Raw genomic sequence first — 27391 nt, 5'->3', positions numbered from 1 at the left:
GCCAGACTTCTCCAATCATTTGCAGTGATGGGATGAAAAACATGCAAGAGTGCAGTTGTGATTTTCAATGACATGGCTGAAGCACAGAAATAAAATCTTTATATGCTCTACAGTCAAACATTTCCATGACATTTTGTAAAAGTGGCACAGTAAAATGTAACAGCACTTGTTCTGTAAACTGTACATAATGTCCATGTTATAAAAACAATACAAAATTAGATTGTACAATTTAAAAATATTCTACACAAATTAGCCTAGATAAAATATGAAGAAAGTAGATAAAAACTGTTCTCAAAAAAGTATGTCTTAAAATCAGACATTTGCACACACCATCCGGTCCTAACTGGGCTGCATTAAAAAGGACAAATTCACACACACCAGATTTGAAACAACACAAGGCTGAAGGAGCTCAGCAAGTCAGGTAGCAGCTAGAAATAAACAGTTGTCATTGTGGGCTGCGACTCTTTATCAAGACTGAAATGTTGACTGTTTATTCCCCACCACTGAAACTGTTGACTTGCTGAATTTCTCCAGCACTGTATATTTCTCAAGCTTTCCAGTATATGAAGAATCTTGTGTCCAGATTTGGAATTAACCGATTCAATTTTAAGCAAATAGTCAATTCTCTTATCAATACACTGGTGAGGGAAGGTAGAAATCAAAGGAAGAATTGCAACTTCCAGCAATCATGATCAATTTCATGGAAAAGGAATTTTTAAATTCATGGATAATGACTGAAAAATGAATTATGGCAAGTGCTCAGATCTTGGCAAATTGAAACATAAAATAAGTTTCAGCTTTATTTGGACCAATTTGCAGCAATCATAAGCACAGCTTAAGGCTGTTTTCAGCACTATACACTTTCTCTAAGCAAAAAGCACACTGCCTTTTGCAGAAGGCATCATTCATCCTCAGAGATCAGGAACCAAATATCAGCCGGTCCCAGGTTCAATCTCTGGCAATGGTGGTTAACATAATTGGCCTTAGTAAACTGGGCTATAAGGGGAAAAATATTACACATTGTTCCAATTCACTTAAAAGTGCACAAGTGGATAACGGATTAAGTAGACAAAAGCCAGGTTAAAACGTGATCCAGTCTGCTTTCTTCCGTGGATCCATAAACAGCCTGATTTAAATGGTAACTGATCAGCACAAGGGCTACCAGCACCCATGGAAATAAAGTGCCAAAACAGTTATGGGTAAAAGGAATTATCTTAATAAATCTTAAAACAGGCAAAGATAAATTGATGAAATCCTAAATGGACCTAGGCTTAGATTCATCAATATAGCTTTGCAAGTTTTCAAAGGACAATAAAAGTGTTCATTGCTTCTCCCCTCTCTCTCATCTGCCCATCTACATATACGCACATACATTGATCCCAAGTTAAAGTTCTCTACCAGGCTTCAATTAAAAAATCTTTGTGTTCAATAAATAACAACACGTTACTAGAGAAAACATTAAGGATTTCCTCCAACCAGGAAACCAAGAATGATTTTCTTCAATAACAGAACATTTGATTTCATTGACAAGAAACTCGTATGTATGAGTTGGCAGAGTATACCTTATTCTTATGCAAAAGGAGACATGGTAATGGTCAAAGGGCAAATTCTAATCTGCTTATAACTTTACAAATATTGTCCCCAAGTTTTTTTTTGGGGGGTGGGGAGTTTGTGGTGAAGATTTATATCCAGCTGCATATTCTTGCATCATTGGATGCACATACAAGGTTCTTAGCATCCCTGGTGGATTTCAGGTAGTATATTTTTGGTTTAAAAACTGGCCTTTATCTCGTTGCCCATTTCCATGCAGGTGTCATTCGAGATCGATGATATTCCTTGGTTCAGCATATATAATTTCATTAAGAGGAGGCCATGCTAAATTGTAGCATAGTTCTTTCTCAAGTTTTTTATACAACTTTTTGGATGATTTCTTCTTGCACAATGGCCTTTTGCACATGTTAAGAAATCCATTATCTATAGCCATCTGAAAAAGTAGAATAAGGATACATATAAATGTTAGGATCTGTAGTTGGGATTCTTATTCATCTTCAGTCGATCATTAACTGGTTCAAAAAAGATAGCTATAGAGTGTACCAACAAGAATACAACATGCAACTATTAGTATTTCCTGCCTTGTTTCATTCAATATATTACCATCACACTTCAAATACCAATTTAGATGCCATAAAATGTAATGATCTACCCTCAGTTAGTATCTGCAGAAAAAGTATGTACATAAAAGGACTAGCTATATCCCCAAAAAGAGTGGAGGGGGCTCAGACTGTCTCGGTCAGATGAAAAATATGATGACTTATTTAAGGCATCCGTTAGTCTTGCGAGACCATGGATCTGCGCCTGGAAAGTTTTCACTTTCCAAGGCGCAGGCCTGGGCAAGGTTGAATGGAAGACCGGGAGTTGCCCATGCTGCAAGTCTTCCCTCTCCAATACACCGATGTTGTCCAAGGGAAGGGCAAGGGCTGATACAGCTTGGCACCAGTGTCGTCGTAGAGCACTGTGTGGTTAAGTGCCTTGCTCAAGGACACAACACGTGGCCTCAGCTGGGGCTCGAACTCACAACCTTCAGGTCGCTAGTCGAACACCTTAACCACTTGTCCACGTGCCCACTTATTACGACGTAGAGTACATGATAGGGTCCTGGGGATGTTGTGGAACAGAGGGACCTAGGAGTGTGTAGTTTACTGAAAGCAGCATCACGAAGATAGGGTGGTGAAGGTGTTGGTATGCTGGCCTTCATTAGTAAGGGCAGTAAGTATAGTTAAGTTGCAGTTACATAAGATATTGGTGAGGCCACACTTGGGAATATTGTGCACAGTTTGGTCACTTATCTAGAAAGAGTGCAAAAAAGATTTATCAGTATTTGGGGGCCTAAGTTACAAGCAGAGGTTACATAGACTAGGACTTTGTTCCCTGGAGTGCAAGAGACTGGTGATTTGACGGAGGTATGCAGGAGAATGAGAGGCACAGACAGGGTGAAAGCAGTCTTTTTCCAGTGAGGAGATACTATAAATAAGAGGGCATATGCTGAAGATAAGGAGTGCGATATTTACAAGTGACACCAGGGCAGCTCCTCGACACAAAGGGTGGTGTGTACTTGGAACAAGCTTCCAGAAATGGTGTTATATATTGCTAAAGCTGAAGAATGAGAGGTTGTGTCTTCTGCAGGTTATATTCAGCTAAGATTTCTCATCTTCTATCTAGACTAGTGAATTCAACATAAAGGGGGTTAAAACATCAAGTGTTTGAGTTGTTTCTTACCTCAAACAGAAAGGAGATAAAGAACTGCAATGCCGCTAACCCCAGCAACAACAATTTAAATTTTATATCACTGATGAACATCAGTTGCAGAATTTTTCGGATGAACTGAAGTGGGTAAACTGTCAAAAATATCATCATTGTGTAGAGCACAACCAATGCAATCAGGAACAGTACTGAAAAAGAAATGCAGAATCCAGTCAAACATCCTTTCAGAACAGCACTCTGTACTTTCAAGGACTACAGCAATTGAAATACATTCATTTTAGCTGGTGTGAATGTGAGGGTCTGAGTCCAACTACCAAATCTAAAGTTACCAAATAAAAAATTAGTAAAATTCTTAAACCAAGCATTGAAACTCGTGCCCATACCACATGGGGAGAAAAATTCATGAGAAGACTCAACTAAAATGGAGTCAGCTTTATGTTCACATTAAGTGTACCCACAGCTCAATTTAAATACTGCCCCTTGTGCTAAATATTTTCCACAGAATCAACAATCCTAATCATGTCATGTAGTATTAATTCCTTGGGGGGGGGTTGGGGGTGACTACAAACTGCTTTGTGCAACAAGATTGAACTTTACAGATCCACTGAAAATGACAGACCTTTTAAGTCAGATGCCATGTACCATTTGTACCATAATCAAAGGAAAAACCTATCTATAATTCAGCATTTTCAAACATGAAGATCATAAACTGCAAACATTATAGGACTAATACTGCAAATATAGGATGAAGGGAAGGAAGCATTTGTGATAAATAATAAAATGTGTACTAACCGTAAAATTTCTAGCAGTTGGCTAAAATCTGCTCCTGTTGTAAAGTCCAACACATTTTGGAAATTCTACTCTACATATAAACCATTTAAATCCCTCAGGTCCAGAAAGATTGAGATTCGCCTCAGTTTGAATTTTGAGGTAGCAAGTGAGAGAGCGACATCTTGCAGGGCAGGAGCCATACTCACTGAAGTACCAAGTGAGCGATTTCTTGCAGAGCCATTTGAAGACTGCAAGTCTCATTGCGAGTGAGTCTTATGTGAGCCAATAAAAAGAGAGATGCAAGCAGTATGGTATTATTGGAGTGGGCCATTTTTGTGGTACTCTGGCTTTGGCTAAACAGTTATGGGTAAGCATAGACAAGGGCTCTAAGTAAGTTTTTTTCCCTCTGTTAGTATATAGCTGGTGCACTGAGAATGGGTCTACGTTTTGTGGTATGTTCCTTGTGAGAGATTTGGGAACTTTGGGAGACCTCCAGTCTCCCTGATAACTACGTCTGCATAAAGTGCACCAAGCTGCAGCTCCTTAGAGACCATGTTAAGGATGGTCTGGCACTGTGGCTCAGAAAAGAAGGGGAAGAAGATGTGACACACAAAATGCTGGAGGATCTCAGCAGGCCAGGCAGCAAGCATCTATGGAAAACAGTACAGTCGACGTTTTGGGCTGAAACCCTTCGGCAGGACGGTCCTGCTGAGTTCCACCAGCATTTTGTGTGTTGCTTGGATTTCCAGCATCTGCAGATTTTCTCGTTTGGGAGAAGAGGCGAGCTGTAGTGATAGGGGATTATTGGTTAGGGTAACAGAAAAGAGGTTCCGTGGACAAGAATGAGATTCCCAGATGGCCTGTTGCCTCCTGGAACCAGGGGTTATGCACATCTCAAATTGAATCCACAGCATTCTTAAATGGGAGGGTGAGCAGCCAGAGGTTGTGGGCCACTTTGGTACCAATAACATGGGTAGGATGGGTGATTAGGTACTGCAAAGTGAGTTCAGGGAGTTAGGTGCTAAGTTAAAGGACAGGACCTCAAGGGTTGTGATCTTAGGATTGCTTACCTATGCCACGTACTAGTCAGGGCAGAAATAGGAAGATCATACAGTTTACCACATGGGTAACATATTGGTGCAGGAGGGAGGGCTTTAGACTTTTGGATCATTAGGCTCTCTTCCAGGGAAGGTGGGACTTGTACAGAAGGGATGGTTTGCACCTGACTTGAAGGGGATTAATATCCCAGCGGGAAGGTTTGCTAGTACTGAATGAGCGGGGGCGGGGGCGGGGGTTTAAACTAGAGTTACAGGGGAATGGGAACCAGAGCACCAGAACAGATAGTGGAGTAGTTGTGGAGACAGATGTTGTTAAGCCAGCATTCAAAGTCAGGAATCAAAAGGGGAGCATGGTGGGTTTAATGTTCAAGCTGCACATATTTCAGTGCAAGGAGTATTGTAGGAAAGGCCAATGAGCTTAGGGTATTATGACATTGTAGCCATTATTGAGACTTGGCTGCAAGAAGGGCAGGACTGGCAGCTCATTATTCCGGGGGGGGCAGGGGGAGTCCATTGTTTTAGACGTGATACAGCGAGAGGGATTAAAGGAGGAGGGAGGCATTACTAGTCAGGGAAAATGTCAAGGCAGTGCTCAGACTAGTCAGAACAGACTGGAGAGCTCATCTAGTGAGGCTTTATAGATGGAACTGAGGAATAAAGTTATGAACACATTAACGGGATTATATTATAGACTAGCCAGCTGACCACAAGATTTTGAGGAGTAAAATTTGTTGGATTGCAAACTATTGCAAGAAACTTAAGGTTGTGATAGTAGGTGATTTTAACTTTCCACATATTGACTGGGACTCCCAAACTGTAAAAATCCTGGACAGGGAAGAGTTTGTCAAATGTGTTCAGGAAAGCTGCCTTAATCAGTACATAGTGAGAGTGTGCGATACTTGATCTGCTATTAAGGCAGATGACAGTAGGGAAAAACACTTTGTGTCTCCTAATCATAATGCTATTAGTTTCAACATAATAATGGAAAAGGATAGGTCTGGTCCTTGGGTTGAGATTCTAAATTGGAGAAAGGCCAAATTTGATGGTACAGGTCGACCTTCACTAATCCGACTACCTGTAATCCAATTCCTTCGATAATCTGGCACTGATTATGCTTAATGTGATCCTTCTGTAACTCGGCACTTTCACTAATCTGGCACTCCTCAGGTCCCAATGGTGCTGGATTAGTGAAGGTCGGCCCATATCAGAATGAATCTGGCAAGTATGGATTGGGATGGGTTGTTTTCTGGCAAATGTGTACATGTTAAGTGAAATTTTAAGTGACATTAAAAGTGACATTTATGCTCCTGACAGAATAAAAGGCAAGGATAACAGGTCTAAGGAACCTTGGTTTGAGCGATATTGAGGCCCTGGTTAAGAAAAAGAAAGAGGTGCATAATGGGTACAGGCAGGCAGGAACAAGTGAGGTATAAGAAATGCAAGAGAACATTTAAGGAAATCAGGAGGCCTATAAGAAGATATGAGGTTCTAGCAGACAAGGTGAAGGAGAATCCCTAGGACTTCTACAGATATATTACGAGCAAAAAGATATCAAGGGACAAAATTGGTCCTCTGGAAGACCAGAGTGGTAATCTAAGCTGGGAGCTGAAAGAGATGGAGGAGATCTTAAATGGATTTTTTACATCTGTATTTACTCAGGTTCAGACAGAGTCTATAGAAGTGAGGCAAAGCAGTAGTGAGGTCATGGACCCCATACAAATTACAGGAGGAGGGGGTGTTTGCTGTCTTGAGACAAATTAGAGTGGACAAATCCCCAGAGGCTGACAAAATGTTCCCTCAGACCCAGTGGAAGGCTAGTGCAAAAATTACAGGGGCCCTAGCAGAGATACTTAAAACATCCTTCGCCATGGGTGAGGTGACGGATTCTGTCATCTAAGAAAAGCCCTAAGAATAAGCTGGGAAATTACAGGCTGGTGAGCCTGTAATCAGTCACGAGTAAATTATTGGAAGGTATTCTAAGAAACATGATATACTGGACCGGATATACAAGTATTTGGATAGACAGGGACTGATCAGGGATAGTCAACATGGCTTTGGTGTGGTAAGTCGTCGAACCAATCTTTTAGAGTTTTTCAAGGAAGCTACCAGGAAAGTTGATCAAGGCAAGGCAGTGGATGCTGTATACATGGACTTTACAAAGGCCCTTGACAAGGTTCCATATGGGAGATTGGTCAAAAAGGTTCAGTCACTTGACATTCAAAATGAGATAGTAAACTGGGTTTAACACTGGCTCTGCGGAAGAAATCAGAGAGTGGCTGTAGATGGTTGCCTTTCTGACTGGAGACCTGTGACTAGTGGTGTGCTGCAAAGATCAGAGTTGTTTGTCATTTATGTCGATGATCTGGATGATAATGTGGTTAACTAGATCAATAAACTTGTGGATAACACCAAGAGTGGGGGTGTAGTGGATAGCGAGGAAGCCTATCAAAGCTTGCAGTGGGATCTGGACCAGCTGGAAAAATGGGCTGAAAAATGGCAGATGGAATTTTAATGTACACAAGTCTGAAGTGTTGCACTTTGGAATGACCAACCAGTGTAGGTCTTAAACAGGTACTGAGGAGTGTGGTACAATGGAGGAATTTGGGAATACAGGTTCATCATTCCTTGAAAATTTAGCGCACAGGTAGTTAAGGTCGCAAAGAAAGTTTTTGGCACGTTGGCCTTCATAAATCAATGTACTGAGTACAAGAATTGGGATGATGTGTTGAAATTGTATGAAATGTTGGTACGGCTTGATTTGGAGCATTGTGTGCAGTTTTGGTCACCAACCTACAGGAAAGATGTAAACAAGAGAAAATTTACAAGAATGTTGTCAGGACTTGAGGACCTGAATTACAGGAAAAGGTTGAATAGGCTAGGACTTTCTTCCCTAGAACATAGAAGACTGAGGGGAGATTTGATAGAGGTATATAAAATTATAAGGAATATATAGATAAAGTAAATGCAAGCAGGCTTTTTCCACTGTGGTTGAGTGAAACTATAACTAGACGTCATGGGTTACGGATGAAAGGTGAAATGTTTATTGGGAGCATGAGAGGGACTTCACTGAAGAGAGTGGTGAGAGTGTGGAACGACTGGCAGCATAAGTGGTGGATGCAGGGTCAATTTCAACGTTTGAGAGAAATTTGGATGGGCACATGGATGAGAGGGGAATGAAGAGCTGTAGTCCGGGTGCAGGCCAATGAGCTTAGAAAGATGAATGGTTTAGCACAGACTAGATGGGCCAGAGGACCTGTGTCTATGCTGTAGTGTTCAATGACTCTATTGCTTGGTGTCTCAGAGGATGACAGCTACAATCATACCCACCTGGCTGTTCAGTATTTGCAAACTTTCTTACCTTAACCATAACTAACTCCTGAGAGAGTTCCAAGTAAACCTTGTAACATATAATAATCAATTATCATAAAATAGATGCTATTCCCATTGAAGTAAAATTCCTGTAGCATGTACAGTCTATCCTGAGTCACACTCAACAACAGAGATAGAATTAAAATAGAAGTAAATCTATCTACCCTCCTTGCTACTGACAATCATTATTAGCTCTCGTAAATTGTCATTGGGCTTAGATGGAGAATGAGGCAGCACTGCATCAGAATCTAAAGTGGCTCAGCTGGGAAAAATTGCCTTACAGCAGAAATTATTGGATAGCATTGGGAGCTGAAATCTTAAATACTTTCTCCACAATGTAGATGATGAAACTCTTAGCGGACGGATTGCTAAAATGGTTGCGGTTAACCGTAGAACAGATTTAACCAAGGATCCTCAATTCAAATGGCTTGGTATGGCTAGCAATAAGTAAACCAGGTTTGTTGGGAGAGACAGAAATTCAAACATTTGTAATCCATTATAGCAGATAAGCAGCAGAACAAATAAGAGAGTTAGAACTGAGATGACCCAAGTGTGGGATGGAATTTCTTTGCGGCTGAATGTCACAATGTTAAAAGTTAACTACAGTAGGTATCGCCATGAAGGGAAAATACTAACTATCACAAAGCTTATAAATCTTGTGGCAGGAAAATGCCACTCAGAGGTACTGCAATATAGGAAAGAATAGTTCATGAAAGAGCGATAAATATAAAATGTTCTTCGTATAATCTTTGCAGAACATAACATACATAAGGGACACATAACGCACATCTCTCCATTAAATATAGTAAAATAGTAAGGTACCATTCGAATACAGCGGCTTGCGAAAAGGTTGACCCTTGGAAAGTACTGTTGCCAGGATGAGATACTGGAATCCAGACACACAGAATAAAGCAGTGTTTTCATAGTTTGGTAGTCTGTTGACAGAGGAACTGGTGTTTGCAGGAACAAACCTTCAAAAACAGAAATCTGAAGCTGTTCACAGTGATGAGAGAAAGGCAATTAGCAACCTCCCTGACATGTCTGCACCAATAAACAACCACAAAGGGTTAACATCTGAATTCTATTAATTCAACCCTAACCACTGGAAATTAGAATATGGACCCTCGCTACCATTCAGGGCCACAAACGGTCATCCCAGGTGAGGCAACACCTCACCTGTGAGTCTACTGGGATTATCTACAGTATCCGGTGCTCCCGTTGTGGCCTCCTGTATATCGGTGAGACCTGACGTAGATTGGGAGACCGCTTCGCTGAACCCCTACGCTCTGTCCTCCAGAAAAAGCAGGATCTCCCGCTGGCCGCCCATTTCTATTCTATTTCCCATTCCAACATGTCAGTCCACAGCCTCCTCTACTGCCATGATGAGGCCACACTTAGGTTGGAGCAGCAACACGTTATATTCCGCCTGGGTAGCCTCCAACTTGATGGCATGAACATTGATTTCTTAAACTTCCAGTAAATGCCCCCACCCCACCCCTCCATCTCCTTCACCATTCCCCATTTCCCTTTCTCACCTATCTCCTTATTTGCCCTTCACTTCCCCGTGGTGCCCCTCCCCCTTTCCATCCTTCCATGGCCTTCTGTCCCCACCCATCAGATTCCCCCTTCTCCAGCCCTTTATCTCTTTCACCAATTGTCTTCCCAGTTCTTTGCATCACCCCTCCCCCAGTTGCTCTATCTCCTACTACCTTGTGCTTCTTCCTCTCCTCCCCCCCACCTTCTTACACTGACTTTTTTCCAGTCCCGATGAAGGGTCTCGGCCCAAAAAGTTGACTGTTTACTCTTTCTCATAGATGCTGTCCGGCCTGCTGATTTCCTCCAGCATTTTTCTGCATTAATTTGATTTCCAGCACCTGCAGATTTCTCTTGTTTGTGATACGGACCACAGATTTTGTTACACATGGTAACCACTCCAAGAGCACAAAACCTGTGATAGGCTATGGAAACCGAAGGTGAGATACAAATGGCCACGAGTTTTGGCTGTGTGAAGTCCTTTTACCTCCAGGAGTACAAATTAAACATTGAAAATAACAATGTTATTGAATCTGCTGCATTATTTCTTTCTAATTTTTTTTCAGTACTGAAGGTTGACTGGCATGCAAGAGTCACTGAGCTGTACAGCATACAAACAAGCCATGTGGCCGGGACTCCTATCTACCCCAATCCCATTTGTGTGCACTTGGGTCATAACCATCTAAGCCTTTCCTTACACTTGTCCAAATGTTTTCTTAAATGTTGCAATTGTACTTTTCGCTACCACTTCCACTGGTAGCTTTGCATATACCCACCACTTCGTGTGGAAAAGTTGCCCCTCTGATCTCTTTAAAATGTTTCCACTCAAACCTAGTTTTAAGTTCCTGTACCCTAATGAAAACAACTATGACAGTCGACCCTCACAATTTTATCAATTTCTGTAAGTCAGCTCTCAGCATCCTTCACTCCAGGGGCAACAGGCCCAGCTTATCCAATCTGTCCTTAAAACTCAAGCCAGGAAACATCTTTGTGAACATTTTCTGGACCTCCCCGAGCTTACTATCCTGTAGTAACCAGAATGACATACAATTATCTATGTGAAGTCTTTCCTTTGTTTTATACAAGTGTATTATGAATTCCCAACTCTTGCACTTAGTGTCATGGCTCGTGAAGGCAAGTATGCCATGTTTTCATATGTCTATCTATGTACCTATACTCCAACATCTCAATGCCACTCCTTGAGCTCTGCAATTCACTGTGTCCAAGTTAAATTCCATCTGCTGATCCTTTGCCCACCTTCCCAGTTCATTGTTCATATAGTGCCCATTTTTGTGAAATCTTCTAACTTACTATTATGCCATCTATATTCTTACACAAATAACTATTACACATGACAAACGTCGGGGGACCCAGCAGCACACCACTCCAATTAGACTATCAACCCTCTACCTCCAACCACTGCCTCCTGCCACCAAGCTAATGGAGGAAAAGGGGCAAGTTAACTTTCTCCATCAGCCTGCCTTGTCCCTGTACACATCTACTACCCTGCTCTGGTTAATTCTTTTGCTCACCTCTTTAAAAAAGCTATCATTTTTGTGAGACATTGTATCCCACACAAAAACATGCCTTTACAAATGCAAATACAGGTGTCCCCCGCTTTCCGAATGTTCGCTTTACAAAACCTCAGTTATGAAAGACCTACATTAGTACCCTGTTTTCGCTTTCAGAAGGTGTTTTCACTGTTATGAAAAAAAAAGCAGCGCGCAGGGAAAATCAGCGCGCGATAAAAGGCAGTGCGCTGCGCGCCCCGAGCAGCCACTCTCCCCGGATTCGGAACTGCATTCTCGCCAGCATTGCTTAAACACGTGCCTGTGAGCAGCTGTTCGCAAGATGAGTTCTAAGGTATTGGAAAAGCCTAAAAGAGCTCGTAGCGTAAAACTAGACATAATTAAGCGTTTCGATCGTGGTGAATGAAGTAAGACTAAGTGAGTTTGGCTGACGAACATGATGTTGAAGAGGTTTTGGCATCCCATGACCAAGAACTGATAGATGAAGAGCTGATGCAATTGGAAGAAGAAAGGATAACAATCGAAACCCAATGTAATAGCGAACGGACCGAAAGTGACTGCGTGAGATTTTCGCTGCAATGATAAAGTATGACTTTAATTTTGAAAGGGTACGTCGGTTTAGGGGATATTTGCAGGAAGGTTTGAGTCTTTATAAAGAACTGTATGACAGAAAAATGCGCGAGGCTCAGCAGTCAAGCAAGCCTTCCGCATCAGCCACAGCAGACGACGAACCTCCACCTACGACATCGAGGCAGGCAGTCATAGGAGAAGATGAGCTGCCTGTTCTAATGGAAACAGACAGCGAGATGACACCCCAGTGTCCCACCACCCCAACACTCAGGCCGCGGACAGATACTGTACCGATTCATGGAGAATGCAACAGTAGCCAGGAGGCACACAGCACATCTTTAAGAAAAAAGCCGAAATAAACATGCTAATTAATTAGGTGCCGCCCGACACGTAATTCATTAGCATGTTTATTTCGGCTTTTTTCTTAAAGATGTGCTGGATGCCTCCCGGCTACCATTGTACCCCTGCATGCTTCATGGTTCGGTATCTGTCGGCGGCCTGGAGGGTGGGGGCCACTGCACCACCCAACCTGCGACGACTCGGTCTAACACACCATCATCAGTGTGCTCGGCGCTGAACCAATTCTGGTAAGTGATACTACACTGTATATACATTATTTCTACTTTATATAGGCTGTGTATTTTTACGTGTTATTTGGTATGATTTGGCAGCTTCATAGCTTAAAGATTACTGGAGAGCGCTTGCGCCGTGTTTTTGCCAACAGCGCTTGCGTGAGATTTTCTGCCGACAGCGCTTGCATGAGATTTTCGCTACAGAGAACAGTTCAGTAATGACTGTGGAAAAGTATTTCTACTTTATATAGGCTGTGTATTTATCATATCGTTCCTGCTTTTACTATATGTTACTGTTATTTTAGGTTTTATGTGTTATTTGGCATGATTTGGTAGGTTATTTTTGGGTCTGCGAACGCTCACAAATTTTTCCCTTATAAATAAATGGTAATTGCTTCTTTGCTTTACGACATTTCGGCTTACGAACCGTTTCATAGGAACGCTCTACCTTCGTTTGGCGGGGGAAACCTGTAACTCCTGTCTCTCATAATCACTGCCCCACCACCCTCTTGCCCCCGCCCCCCAACCCACACAGTCACACAGCCAGCCTTTCAACTCCACTCGTACTGGTAACATGCTGGCTCTGAACTTTTCCTATCTCACTTTTAATAGCCTCACACAGATGATGTGCAGACACCAAAGATTTTACAACTGTTAAGTTGGGGAAAGTCTGTCCCAGTTCTCTCTAAGTATCTTGCAAACCCCTCTAGCAGTTTTATAATCACCAGTGTCGCAATTGAGGATGATTTGTTTCTACTCGGGGTTGAGGCGGCTGCTGAGATCAACGTGGAAATCACAGATGGGAGGAAAGGCGTCCAAACTTTCTCCAACCAGCTTCTAACCTACCGTGGACCAGCTTCTAACCTACTGAATGGACTCTAGAACGGTAAAATGGAATCTACTTTGTCATAGCACCATATAGTCTGCCTCTCCTGCACTTTCTAAAACTGTAAAAAGTCTGAATTCTGTTGTTGCTTACTGCTTGTACTACCTTGATGTAGTGATGTAAAGAAATTATCTGTGAGCTTGGCATGCAAAACAAAGTTTTTCACCGTACTTTGATACAAGTGACAATAATAAACCAATTTGCCAATTGAAATTTACCAATTTACCTTATTATTTTCTTACCAATATACCAAGAATAATTATGGAAGATAGCATACAGAGACAGACGTAAAACTCGAAGAATTTAGAAGGTTACAGTTCAATCTATATATTGTTTTAAAGCAATCATTTTCTTTCATCCAGTAATTGTACAACTAGGGATGATGTGACATGCTTACCAGTTCTGATTAGTAGTGATTGTGTAAGTGAGGATCTGAATCAATATAACCAGTATGGTTTGTAGAAGCAGACTGCCCAGGATTGTAATGTTGATAAGACTCCCCACAGGCCGCTGCGCCACAAGCTCTTTTGCAGGCCCCGTTCGACCCATGAGTATGGCCACAGTTGTAGTAATAACCAGGTCAAAGTACAGATACTGCCAGTCTCCCAAGTTTGAGTTTATCTGCATCAGAAAGCATTTTAGAACAGTGAGGTATTTGCACCAATGAACTTCTAATTAGATTGATAGGAGGAGGCTGGGAGACATTAAACAGAGTTTAAAAATAATCAATAAGGAATAAAATCAAGTTACCTGGTCTCTGCCCTACCCTGAACTACATCAATCAGCATTTGAAATACCAAGTCAAGCAGCATCCACAAGAAGCACTGCCTCAAAGTGGGAACATCCATCATCAAGGATCCTCACCATCTGGGTCGTGCCCTCTTCCCGTTGCTACTATGGAGCAGAAGGTTCAGAAATCTGAAGTCCTGCACCTTCAGGAAGAGCTACTTTCCTACACGTATCAGATTCTGGAACTGACTTGCACAACTCAAACCCTAACTCAGCAACTGAACACTATGGATCACTTCTTGCACTACCATGGAATTGTCTCTGGTTTTACTTTTTTCACACAAATGTCTTTGCACAGTCCTTTTGCTCTCTTCACTTTCTTGTATAAATTACGCTCACGAAAAGTCTAGACAAAATTATTTGGTCCAGGATGGCTTCCATGTGCACCCACAAAATGCATGAACTTACTGTGTACAATATTAGCACCGAGACAAACTGAATCATGCTGTACATGGCCATGTATTTGAAAACTCCAAAGGATGTGATAAGAGAGGCTCGACCTTCCCTATAAGGAATGGAAAATTTCTGTATTAAACCACAATTTAAAGAAGACCTTCAAAATTAATAGAAGAATACCCAAAATTAAAGAATGCAGACTGTTATTTTACTCAACAGTACAGCTAAAGTGAAAGTCTTACAATTAACTTCAGTATGAAGTTATAGTCCCTAGTGCAATAATTATGCCCGTGGCAACATCTCGCAATCTTGATGACAATTCCTATTCCCAAAGAACCTTCCATCACAACGAGCATCAAAGAACTCACCGAATTACCATTGGTACACACTTAATGTTGTCTATCTTTGAGGTGAAGGGCGATGCTACTGAAGCCTCAGTCTCAGAGAGAGAGATTCCTGCATCTGCAGCTTTTAAAGCCCCACAGTCATTCGCTCCATCTCCACACATTCCCACAGTGTACCTGAAGAAAGGGTGAACATTAAATATTAATGTACAGCAGTTCTACATCCATCCAGCACACTAAAAAAAAACAAAGAAATGGGCCTTGATTGTAAAGGCAACCATCTTGAATAACAGTGTTCAAGAAAGTTTACTGAACAAAATAACTGCTTTCAAGCGAATTCTTTGTGTATCACACATTATATATTCAAATATACTTCCAGAGCGTATGAATATCACAACATCCTAGAAGCATTAATGCGACTGTTTAGTTTTAGCTCACATTAAATAATAAGTATGTCAGCTTACTCCAATTTCTGAAAGCTCTCCACCAGTTGTGTCTTTTGATTAGGAGCCATTCGAGCATAAACTGTGCCCCGTAGCAGGATCTGAAAAGAGGCAATTAAAACATGAAGTGGATTAAAATATGCCCTAATTAACCTGCTGTCCAAAGTTAAACTGGTACTTTTCCTGATAGTCTGAAATGCATGGAGACTTACTACTGTCAATATGAGATTGTGTCCATTTTCAAAGAATATAGCTATTTCACATACTTTCTAATAATGAATCAGAGCTCACGGTCACTGCACCTGCTCTATTTAAAACAAAAAGTTTCCATTAATATTACACAGGTTTTGTGTTAACCATCCAATCCAATTAAAGTCATACCAACCTCTAACTGTTACAAAGCTTTCTGCCCACCATGCCAACATTTCCCAGAACCTACCTCTCAATCTATAAGTTGACAGAGTTACAGATTTGAGACCACAGTAAGGCATGTAATTCTTCAACCTAAACAAACGGTTAACAGGCAGTCAAAGATCAGGCTTGAACTCTCACCTTTTGTAGCAGATCTGGGAAATAATCATAAATCACTGCAAAAGATTTTCCATTTATTGCAAAGTGATAATAAGACTGTTCCAAAGAGTGGTTCCCCATTTCTTGCTGCAGCTGTTAAAATATAGGATAACAATGCGTGGGTATATTTGAACTACAAGCACAACACAGATACATGCATAGTACCTTTGTCAGAGCCCATCCATCCCTTTCCACACCAGCCCCTCACTAACTCCCAAAGGATCTTGTTCGCATCTATTTTGTGTGTATTAGAAAGCAATAAAGACACTGGAAATCAGAAACACCAACAGAAAAGGCTGAAAATACTTGGCAGATCTGTAAGCATCTGTGCCAGAGAAACTGAGGTGCTGTTTCATCAGAACTGCTGCACCTCTCCAAACATCTCAGCTCTTATATTTCTATCATTAAGTTCCAAGGATCGTGCCCTATCTGCTCTTTCTCCTCATCCCTTCTTACTTGTTTACCTTGGTATCTCCTATCCAACTGATATATATTTTTTACCTTCCCTTTCCTCCATGGTCTTCTACCCTCTCCTATCAGGTTCCCCCTTCTCCAGCCCTTTATCTCTGTCACGAATCAACTTCCCAGCTCTTTACTTTACCCCCCTCTCCCAGTTTCACCTATCACTCACCATCTTGTACTTCTTCCTTCCCCCCCCCCCACCTTCTTAGTCTGACTTCTTCCCACTTTCTTCCTAGTCCTGATGAAGGACAGTGGCCTGAAACGTCGACTGTTTACTCTTCTCCATAGATGCCGCCTGGCCTGCTGAGTTCCTGCAGCATCTTAGGTGTGTTGCTTTTGATTTTTATCAAGTATACATAAACTGTAAAGGTCTTACCTTTTATACTTGACTTTGCCTGCTATAGTACAGCTAACACCATCTTAGAATTCAGCTAGTCTTTGTTGTTTATCCTTAGCACTCTACCTTGAATATTCCGCAAGAAAAAGTGGTCTGTTCCTATACTGTACTGTTCTACGTTCTAGAAGAATGAACAACTTGTTTCAACAACTCTTCTTACCAAATACAAGGTGATTTATTCTGCAGCTTGCTTCAAAGACCAATGGTGCTCTGTTGTTAAATACTCTACATTCTGATAATAATCCAATGGAATGCTCGAGAAACTGATCTGTTCTCTCATCCTACATAATCACCTACCTGAGTCACATTCAGGTCCAGTTCTTGGTCTGACGGCTGGAACTTCACGCAAGCAGATTTACCAAGTGAGGGTGGGGAGGCATTAGCAAAGATGACTTTGTCTGACAAACCCACCATTCCACAATTCCTGGCAACATTCAGCGCTGTCAGCATGTTATCTCCTGGAAGAAAAATCCTTCGATTAGCCTGTTTTTTTCCCCCTCTGCTTTCAGTTCTTGAGCCCAAAAACGAATTAATTTTTTAAGCACTTACTGAATTAGCGATTGAGCTGCAATCTACAATATTCTGTGGCCACATGTAATGCTATTTTGTTGTTACTGGAGCTGCTTCTTAGAAGCAACTTTGTAAATGAATGGTGAAAAGTGCCTCGGTGCAGGAGTGAACTAGTGAATAACTGACAATTCCAGTCTGGGCCTCTCATCAAACAAAAATATTACCATTCACGTTGAAATGAATCAGTATTTTTACAAAATAGATGAGATCTACAACTGCCTTGATCATGTTGGCAAGCTTTGTAGAGGAAGAAGAATAAATAAGTAGAACGAATAATTTAGTACCAGAGGATCCAAGAACCAGAGTTACTATGACTTATTTCTTTGGTATCCAATCATATCATCAAACCAGAACAGCAGGAACTGTACAGAACAGGGAACTAACTTATGGCCACATTCATGTTCTTTCAGACAAAGCACCGTAAAGATTTTGGAAGAAAAGGCCCAACATACTGTTCTAATATCCTGGTAACTATGAAGTTGCTGTTCCTTCTCTGAGTTATGGCTTGTTTAAGTTATTAAACCTAAAATAGAAGCCAGGATTTCATGAACTAGTAAGGGGTTCCTGCCTCCTGTGGAACGGAACCACATTTAGAAGCTTTAGAGTAAATTATTAGTGAATGCACAGGAAACAAGGCTGAATGCTATAGACAAACAAAATTCCAATTCAGACGATGAGCATAAAGTACTTCCAGCAAACACCACACGATGGCAGTCCACATTCAATGTAAACCTATCTAGATAATACTGCTCAGCCAAAAGGGTCAGAGTATCCTGAAACACCACCACACACTTGACATTTCATAATTTCTTCATCACTTACACAACCAATGCTTCTTACCTGTCACCATTACAGTCCGAAAATTAGCTCTAACCAGGTTGTCAATGACAGGCTTTGTTTCTGGTTTCAAAATGTTCCTCATGATCAGGAATCCCAGGAATGTCATCTCACTCTCCACGGAATTCCTGTCAGTACAAAAGCATATAGTTGCATTGGTAAGGATGTTTCCAATTAGCAGTCAGACTTCCCCGAACATTACACTCTCGCATTTACTGTATGTATTTAACTGCTCAAAATGGAGCAGAGAAATAGAAAAGCAAAAAATACTGCAGATGCAGAAAATGTGAAATAGAACCAGGTTTGGTATGTCAACAAAAACACTCAAAAAACTTCTATAGATGTACCATAGAGATCATTCTGACCGGCCGCATCACTGTCTGGTATGGGGGCGGAGGGCTTCTGGAAAGGACCAAAAGAAGCTGCAGAGGGTTGTAAATTTAGTCGGCTTCATCTTGGGTACTAGCCTACAAAGTACCCAGGACATCTTCAAGGAGCTGTGTCTCGCAAAGGCAGCGTCCATTATTAAGGAGTCCCAGTACCCACGGGCTTTTCTGATTGTTACCATCAGGTAGGAGGTACAGGAGCCTGAAAGCACACACTCAGCGATTCAGGAACAGCTTCTTCCCCTCTGCCATCTGATTCCTAAATGGACATCGAACCCCTGCACACTACCTCATTTTTTAAAATATATATTATTTCTGTTTTTGCACCATTTTTAACCTATTCAATATACTGTAATTTATTTACTTATTTATCTTCCACATTATGCATTGTAATTGAACTGCTGCTGTTAAGTTAACAAATTTCACAACACATGCTGGTGATAATAAACCGGACTCTGACTCTCACATGTGGAATAAGGAACATGTGTTTAAGGAATTGTTCAGATCAAAGGTCCTTCATCAGAACTTGCAGAGAAAACAAACTATCTTAAATTACCACTGAGCTAGTGACTGTAAGATTTAATTTATAGTTTACCACCTTGGCAACCCTGGCCACACCCTATCAGAGATATTCCCTTAGTCTAATCTATTCCTCCCTACCCTTCTCTGTAACTTAAAACTAACTTGCTTTTTCTCTCCCCTTTCCCCAGTTCTGACAAAGGGCCATTGATGAAACTTTAAAGCAATCTCCCTTCCACAGATACTGCCTGGACTGCTGGGTATATCCATCATTTTCTGCTTTCAGGGCAGACAAATTATTTAACCGTCTCTTGCGTTTTATTAGTTTTAACAAACTGAGAAACTAGGAAAAGCCAGAGAGCAAATTACACGAGACCAGCAAGAAGGATACAATTAACAGAGCTAGGATTTTACAAATCAATTAACAAAGACAGGAAGATCATCCAAATGTTGAGGTCCTGTGAAAGAATTAATGAATGAATGCACAGTATTCCCAAGTACAGAAAAAAGGTGGACGTGAGACGAGAAGAGTTTGTTGAACTGGGTCTCAGAATTACAAATATAACATTAAAATCGAAGAAGTACTATTCATAGTATCAGCTACATACCTCTCCAATGTGTGTACTTCCTCAAAGGTAATATCATGACTTAGTGCTTTGAATGCAAGTCCCAGAACCCTATACCCATCATTGGCATAGTATCTTAATACTTCAGAGAAATCAGCAGGAACTGGAAGGAAAAACAGGAATATGTATTGGATGCAAACATAGTCAAGCAGGAGAAATATCACCTCTCATTTCAATTGAAACATGATCAAACACTGACTATTCACTCTAATTGGGCAGTCCTACCTAGACTTAATCCCTTTGATTTCACTGGTATTTATTAAAAGCCTCCAGCTTTCAAAGCCATCTGGAATTCTTCCTATCAACCGACTTTGTAATGGTTGAATTTTTTCACTCTGGATCACTTTACCTCACAAGGTCATCTTCATATTCTGTGGAGGGAAATGGACAATTGACATTTGGGATGTCAATGCAAAATGTTGACTGCCCATATCCCTCCGGAGATGCTGTCTAACCAGCTGAGTTCCTCCAGTGCCTTTACGTTGCTCCAGATTACAGTATCTGCAGTCTCTTGTGTTTCCATTTTAATATTGTTTCTTCTGAATGTGCAGGTCCCCTCAACCAGATTCAACTCTTTCCCTTCAGATCCTATTCACTCCAGATCACACACAGCCATTACAGAGATACTAGTGGCTTGACCCTAAATAGACTCCACATTTAACAGACTATACTTTGCCATTCCCACCACCTGTACAATGTTCTCACCCTCACTAATTTCTGATATGATGATTTCCTGTTTAACTTTCACCAGCCTTATTATTTCTTATCTATGTAAGAACAGAAGATTTAACATCTGTTATTCCAAACCTCCCACACAGTGTCCAAACATTCTTTCCAAGTGAGGATATACTTATATTTCTTTTGGCCAGGCATATGGATTCTGCTGCGTGTCTTCCACACTGAAGACCAAATAAAGACCAATTAATCACTTTGCCAAACACAGGCTAAACTGTGATCACAAGCTCTCTATTACTCACCATCTTTTTTCTCCACCCTACTCACTGCCTGCTCTGTTCTAATGAAGGTCAGTAGAGGTTTGGGAATCATTATCAATATTGTCATTCGTGGTTCTTTTAGTATTGTGTGTAATAACTTCAGAGCAGTGACTTATATTGATCCATCACTTGGTAAACTTGACAAACGTTTGTATATATCGTGCAGAACTACAACTGGTTCACTCTGTGTCCTTTGTGTCAAGCTTTTCTCTTATACTTAGCACCCAAGTTGCTGAAGCCTGGGTCACCATTCTCCCATTTCATTTCACTTGTGCCCGCTTCAGTCATGCTGAACCACTACCGCTTCTCAGACACACATAACTTCAGTCTTAGAAATTTGTCTCATACCTTAGATCAGGGGTTCCTGACCTTATTTATGCCATGAACCCTGCCATTAAACCAAGAGCTCCGTGGACCCCAGGTTGGGAACTCCTGCCTTTGATGATTGCAATTTCATCTATCTAACCTTATTCTGCCTGCTACGTAGGCATCTGATAATCTGATTCCAGGTGCCTGTATATTAAATACTATTTAATGTAGTTCCTTCCAATTGTGCACCTAAATATCACTGTTAAGTAACATTAATATTGGTTATATTATCACACCTTATCACAATAGCCCAGTTGGAAAGAAAATACCATATTCAAATATGAAAATATCTTGTTAATACAAATGTCATCCTTTCTGCATCATAAAATGTCAGGACTCCAACAAATTCCATATCTTCACTGTTTGAACAGCCAGTGGTGAATTTTTAAATAAATCCAATTTAAAGAAATATAGACCAAGTTTTTATAATAGCTCAAGTTCTTCAATGTCTTAAAAATCAGCATCTATTATTCCAACTTGTTTCCAATTTCTCTAAGATAGTCTTCTCTAACTCTGTCACAGTTGTTCTTTCAATAACTCAGCATGAAGAAATTATCTGTGATTTTCCCTCACCAACCCCTAACCCATGTGAAGTAGCATTTCCATACATTCAGTTGATATAACACCCATTGTCTGAGCTACTTGCCCAATCCAGAACCTGCTAAAATGCTTTTTATGCTCAGATCTTTCACTGTCAAATCACCTTATTCACCCCTCTAACCTTTTCTCTGTCTTTACTAAACTATCCATTGTGTAAAAATGAGAGATCACCACGAATCTAAATAATGTATTTAGAAATTAAGTAGTGTCTATGGTTGATGTTCCCCTAATTTTGTAAAGTTTTTAATCCTACTTAATTTATTACTGTCTAGAGCTTTACTCTTTAAACACTGAAAAATCACTTAAACCAATAACCAGAAGTAATGCAAATTTGAAGTTTATGAGGTAATGTCAGTTACCTGTTTCCTTTACACAAAGGCTGGCAACCATTTCAGGTGCCCCTTTCATGTACACCTCAAGTGGCGAATTGTCTAGTTTCTTTGTGATCACACTCATTCTTTGTAATGTCGAAGAAAATGGAAAACGACGAAGAATCCCCAACATTGTTTCTTGTTTCTAGTTTTGAGAAAAAGAACAGATATGTGTGCCAAGGGTTCTAAATCAACCCCTTAATACCCACTGTCAGGGGCAATGCATTCACATGACCATTCTTTAACAACAAAAGACTGTCCCACCATCAAAGAGTCAATAGTACAAGCAAAGTGGTCCTTCAACCCACTAGATCTGTGCTGACCATAAAGCATCCATTTATATTAATCCCACGCTCACCCATTTTATTCCAACTACAATCCAGTTAACTGCTCCCAATTCTAACACTCACTTATGCACTAAGGGCAACTTAGAATGATTCACCAAAAGGTATGTCCCTTTGGGATATGGAATGAAAACAGAGGACCCAGGGTAAACTGCAGCATCACATATGGAAAAAATGCAAACTCCACACAGACAAGTGGTCCGGACTGATTTCAAACCGCTGGTGTGGTGAGGAAGCAACTCTATCAGCTGTGATACATCTCAGGAGTCAACTACCAGTACCATGATACTGCCAACAGCCCACTCCACCATCACTATTCTCCAAGAGTTGATGTTTGATATCTGATACAGGGTACTTTGTTTTTAAAAAAATACTCAATTTTTACCTTTTGTCTCCCTTCATTTTTTCTGAAGCTGCTAACTCTAGCTAGAATCCAGTGAAATGGTCACTGCTTATATCTTCTACTGCTTCAACCATCAGGCACATCCATATTTGTATTCCTAACCGGTGAATATTTATAACTTAATTTTATACCTAAGCCTAACTTTATATTTTATTTCCAAGGATGTAACAAGAACTCTGACTGTGTCACTGTATTCCCACATCAGTTGTAATCAAATTTCTTATTAGAGAACAGCCATATATTATCTCTCCTTTCTCAAAGTGATGCAAGACTAACTGAAGACATTATCAACTGTACAAAAGCTGAGAGGTAATGTTGCAGCTATATAGGACCCTGGTCAGGCCCCACTTGGAGAACAATTCTGGTCGCCTCACTACAGGAAGGACGTGGAAACCACAGAACGGGTGCAGAGGAGATTTACAAGGATGTTGCCTGGACTGGGGAGCATGCCTTATGAAAATAGGTTGAGTGAACTCGGCCTTTTCTCCTTGGAGCGACGGAGGATGACAGGTGACCTCATAGAGGTGTACAAGATAATGAGAGGCATTGATCGTGTGGATAGTCAGAGGCTTTTTCCCAGGACTGAAATGGCTAGCACGAGAGGGCATAATTTTAAGGTGCTTGGAAGTAGGTACAGAGGAGATGTCAGGGGTAAGGTTTTTCATGCAGAGAGTGGTGAGTGTGTGGAATAGGCTGCCGGCGGTGGTGGTGGAGGTGGAAACAATAGGGTCTTTTAAGAGACTCCTGGATAGGTACATGGAACTTAGAAAAATAGACAGCTACGGGTAAGCCTAGGTAGTTCTAAGTTAAGGACATGTTCGGCACAGCTTTGTGAGCCGATGGGCCTGTATTGTGCTGTAGGTTTTGTGTTTCCAACTAATTTTACCAATTTAACTTGCCAATTATGTACTTTGCCAATAATGGAAGAATCAGGCAAATGCACCAGGTACCAATATTACAAATTAGCTGTGTTAAATCATACCAGTAAGGAACATGTACTACTAGCCTTGAACAAGATGCTGAATTGATTTGTGTCAATGTATTAGTGAGGAGAGGGAACCATTGCAGATTTTCCAAAAATTTATCTAATGTATCTGATTAGTTTTGATCATCTGGGCAAAGGCCAATCAATTTAGTTAATGCTTTTCATATAAAATAAACATCTGTTATTTTCTACTCAGATGACCTGGCTATTATGGCTCAAATGATTATTTCTAACAAGTGCTACAGGCTATTCCCAATTGGAACATCACATAACTGTCCCATGTTAATCTAAATCTACAAGACTTTGATATCAGGCAAATTTATCACTGCCCGATATAGTTCTTTGCCCAGCATAATATTTCTTTTACTTTTATTCTATCTGAGCCCTATACAGATAAACAAACTAATCAGGGATAACTGCTGGTCTGAATGCTTCAGTACCACACTGAACAGTGCAATTACCATCTCAACATTTCTAGTTACTCCTCACAGATATCATTAACAGGCCCAATTCAAAAGAGAGATTAGAATAGAACATTGGAACATAACCAATTCTGCCCCAGAATCGATCATTAAACAAGGACACTCAACGCTTCCAAATGGCTGTTCTTCCAGCTGTGGAGGCTTCATGACAGCCAGAACTTTCATTCCAAATGTTCTGTTCACATCCAAGTCCGCAGTCTCATCATTCAGAATCTGAAAATGGAGTACATGTTCACTAATGTAAATACAAATAATTTATGGACAAACTAACAATAGAGCAAATACCACCACCACATAGGATAACCACACTGAACTGCAAACTATCACCTGCTTTCATTTATATTCTTGTGTGTTGATGCTCCAAATGTCACATTAAATGAGGAAAGGGGTTCATAACCATGACAAATGCAGTGTCATGAAGTTATCCAAGTGGAAAGGGGTTGGAATTTGGAAGCCAGGTGACCACCAAGATGCTAATGAATATATTTCGCAGGCAAATGCCCTCTGACCCCTCTCCACCATGTGGAGATCTTGCGAGAGGAAAGGCAGTTAGCATAACAAAGCTTTTAAATGGTTCATTTTAAACTGTGATTTGGACTTAGCTGTTCAGTCATGCAATGTAAGAAAAGCCTAGGCAGCATATCAAACTCTTCTACTGAATAGGTTTTGACATTAAAATAATCTCAATTCTACTAAAAGAAGTCTCTGAAGTTCTCCAGATACACCTGGCAGACAGTCAACTTAAGAACACCTGGAATTGTTATTGTTCCTTTTCATGCCCTGTGGCTAATACCTGGAATTAATTAATGGTTTATTTACCTCAGTGCTATTTGTAGTATGTTGCTAGGACTGAATAGAATTATGAAAATCACTAAGTTTACAACACAGGAAGAAGTCTTTTAATCTACTGCATCCACACAGGCTAGACAGCCTAGTTCTTCCAACTCTTAGTCTTGTAGGTTCTGGTTCATCAAGTGCTTGTCTAAATACTCTTCTGTCTCCTCCACCCTTTTAGGCAGTGAGTTCCCAACTCCCATTACCTTCTGGGTGAAAGGAGTTCCTCCACTCCTGTAATTACGGTCACCATTTAGAGAACGGAGAGATGAGGTTTTGCAAACTAAAACTTAATCAATTGCAGATGTAAACCCTGCAAATTCTGCATACTCTACAATTTTTTGAACAAAACCAAATATTGCCGTCTTCTCCTTTCAGTGAGAGTACATTGGAAAAGCTAGTCCAGGTGTTGACTTACCCAACCAGTTGACTCAATCATCTTCAGGTCAAGTGGGTCACCAATTGGTTGACTATTTAGCAGTGTGACGCTATGACAGGTGGCCAGTGCATGCAGCATTTGACTGTTATCCAGGTGCTGAGTGTCATGAATAATCCGATCGAAGTTCTTGCCTGCCGCCAATACAACTCCCCAAAAGTCCAGGCCTTCCTCTGTAAGTGTCCCTGTCTGAGAAGGAAAGGAATTAGCTTGGGAATGGCTGCTGAAAATTTACACTTGGAAGTCTAAGCCAGAGTCCTTTGCTGATTAGACACCTCACCTTATCAAAGCAGATGAGTTTCAGTTTGCCACAGATGTTAATGCGTGGGGGACTAATACAGAATATCCCATATTTTTTCAGTCTGTCTTGAGCATAGATTGTCCCAACAGTCATGGCAGCAGGGAGAGCAGGTGGAATAATGATCGTGATCAAATCAAGGATACGGGTCAACAGCCGGCCCACTGACACCTATAAATGTGAAGGAAAGAAAGACTCGTTATAAGGAAGACCGGGCTACTTGAAAACCACAACATATTAACAACAAAGGCAACGGAGAAAGCGGAAACTGAGTTCTGAAGAAAACTGATGCTCTTTACACACTGCTTTACAATGAGCACACCTTGTTCACTGGACTGATTTGCACTTCTTGGATTATGTGGCACAATTTTAGAATTCCCCAAATGGACACCAAAACCTCAGAAGCAAACTAAATGAAAGTAGGGCAGCAGTACAGCCACTAGAGCCAACACCTCATGACACTAAAGACCGAAGTTCAATCCTAACTTTGGGTCCTGTTTGTTAATTTTGCAATTAACAAACAGGACTCTATTTTATTTATCTATTTCTATTGAGATACAGCACAGAATAGGCTCTTCTGGCCCTTTGAGCCGCGCCACACAACAATTCCAATTTAATCCTAATCACGGGACAATTTGCAATGACTTATTAACCTACCAACTGGTATATCTTTGGACTGTGGGGGGAAACTGGAGCACACAGTGGAAACCCACGCAGTTACAGAAGGAACGTACAAACTCCTTACAGGCAGTGGCAAGAATTGAACACGGGTCGCTGGTACTGTACAGCATTATGCTGACCACTATGCCCATTTTCACTGAAAGGGTTTCTTCCCACAAAGGACTGATAGATTACTAGACCACTGTAATGCAAGATCAGAATCAGAATTATTACAGCCGACTTGGGCCATAAAAGTTGCTGTTCTGTGGCAGCAGTACAGAGCAAGACAAAACAAAACTATTGGTTACAGTAACAATGAACAAATAGTGCAAAGGAGGAATAACAAGGTAGTGTTCATGGGTTCATACACTCCGTGGTCACTTTATTAGGTATAGGAGTGGACCCCGGTGTGGTTTTCTGTTGCTGTAGCTCAACCACTTCAAGGTTTGACAAGTTGTGCATTCACAGACCCTCTTCTGCACAGCGTTGTTGTAAGACGTGGTTATTTGAGTTAATGTCACCTTCCTGTCAGCTTCAGGCAGTCTGGCTATTCTCTTCGAACCTGTCATTAACAAGGCGTTATCACCCATAGAACTGGATTTTTTTGCCCCATTCTCTGTGAACTCCAGTGACTGTTGTGCATGAACATCCCAAGAGATCAGCACTTTGTGAGATACTCAAACCATTCCGTCTGGCACCACCAATCATTCCACAGTCAATCATTTA

At 40.9% G+C, this 27391-nt stretch overlaps 1 protein-coding gene across 1 annotated transcript in view; it reads right to left on the bottom strand.

The window, feature by feature from the left end:
• Positions 1-82: 82 nt before the first annotated feature.
• The window catches only part of atp13a2 (ATPase cation transporting 13A2), a 93326-nt gene continuing 66017 nt past the window's right edge, over positions 83-27391 (bottom strand). The window contains exons 15-29 of the mRNA XM_063033138.1: positions 25988-26176; positions 25690-25896; positions 24546-24650; positions 22212-22368; positions 19871-19991; positions 18361-18485; positions 17248-17408; positions 16074-16184; positions 15543-15622; positions 15103-15255; positions 14747-14843; positions 13947-14170; positions 9282-9430; positions 3277-3449; positions 83-1984 (exon numbers count right to left, since the gene is read on the bottom strand). Of these exons, the coding sequence (XP_062889208.1) occupies positions 1814-1984; positions 3277-3449; positions 9282-9430; positions 13947-14170; positions 14747-14843; positions 15103-15255; positions 15543-15622; positions 16074-16184; positions 17248-17408; positions 18361-18485; positions 19871-19991; positions 22212-22368; positions 24546-24650; positions 25690-25896; positions 25988-26176 (2223 nt within the window). The 3' untranslated portion in view covers positions 83-1813. The remainder of the gene's footprint in view (positions 1985-3276; positions 3450-9281; positions 9431-13946; positions 14171-14746; positions 14844-15102; positions 15256-15542; positions 15623-16073; positions 16185-17247; positions 17409-18360; positions 18486-19870; positions 19992-22211; positions 22369-24545; positions 24651-25689; positions 25897-25987; positions 26177-27391) is intronic.

Source organism: Mobula hypostoma, chromosome 25, assembly GCF_963921235.1.
Source record: "Mobula hypostoma chromosome 25, sMobHyp1.1, whole genome shotgun sequence".
NCBI lineage: Eukaryota > Metazoa > Chordata > Chondrichthyes > Myliobatiformes > Myliobatidae > Mobula > Mobula hypostoma.
Note: the sequence above shows the minus strand (reverse complement) of the source record. Positions and strands in the feature narration are given on the sequence as shown.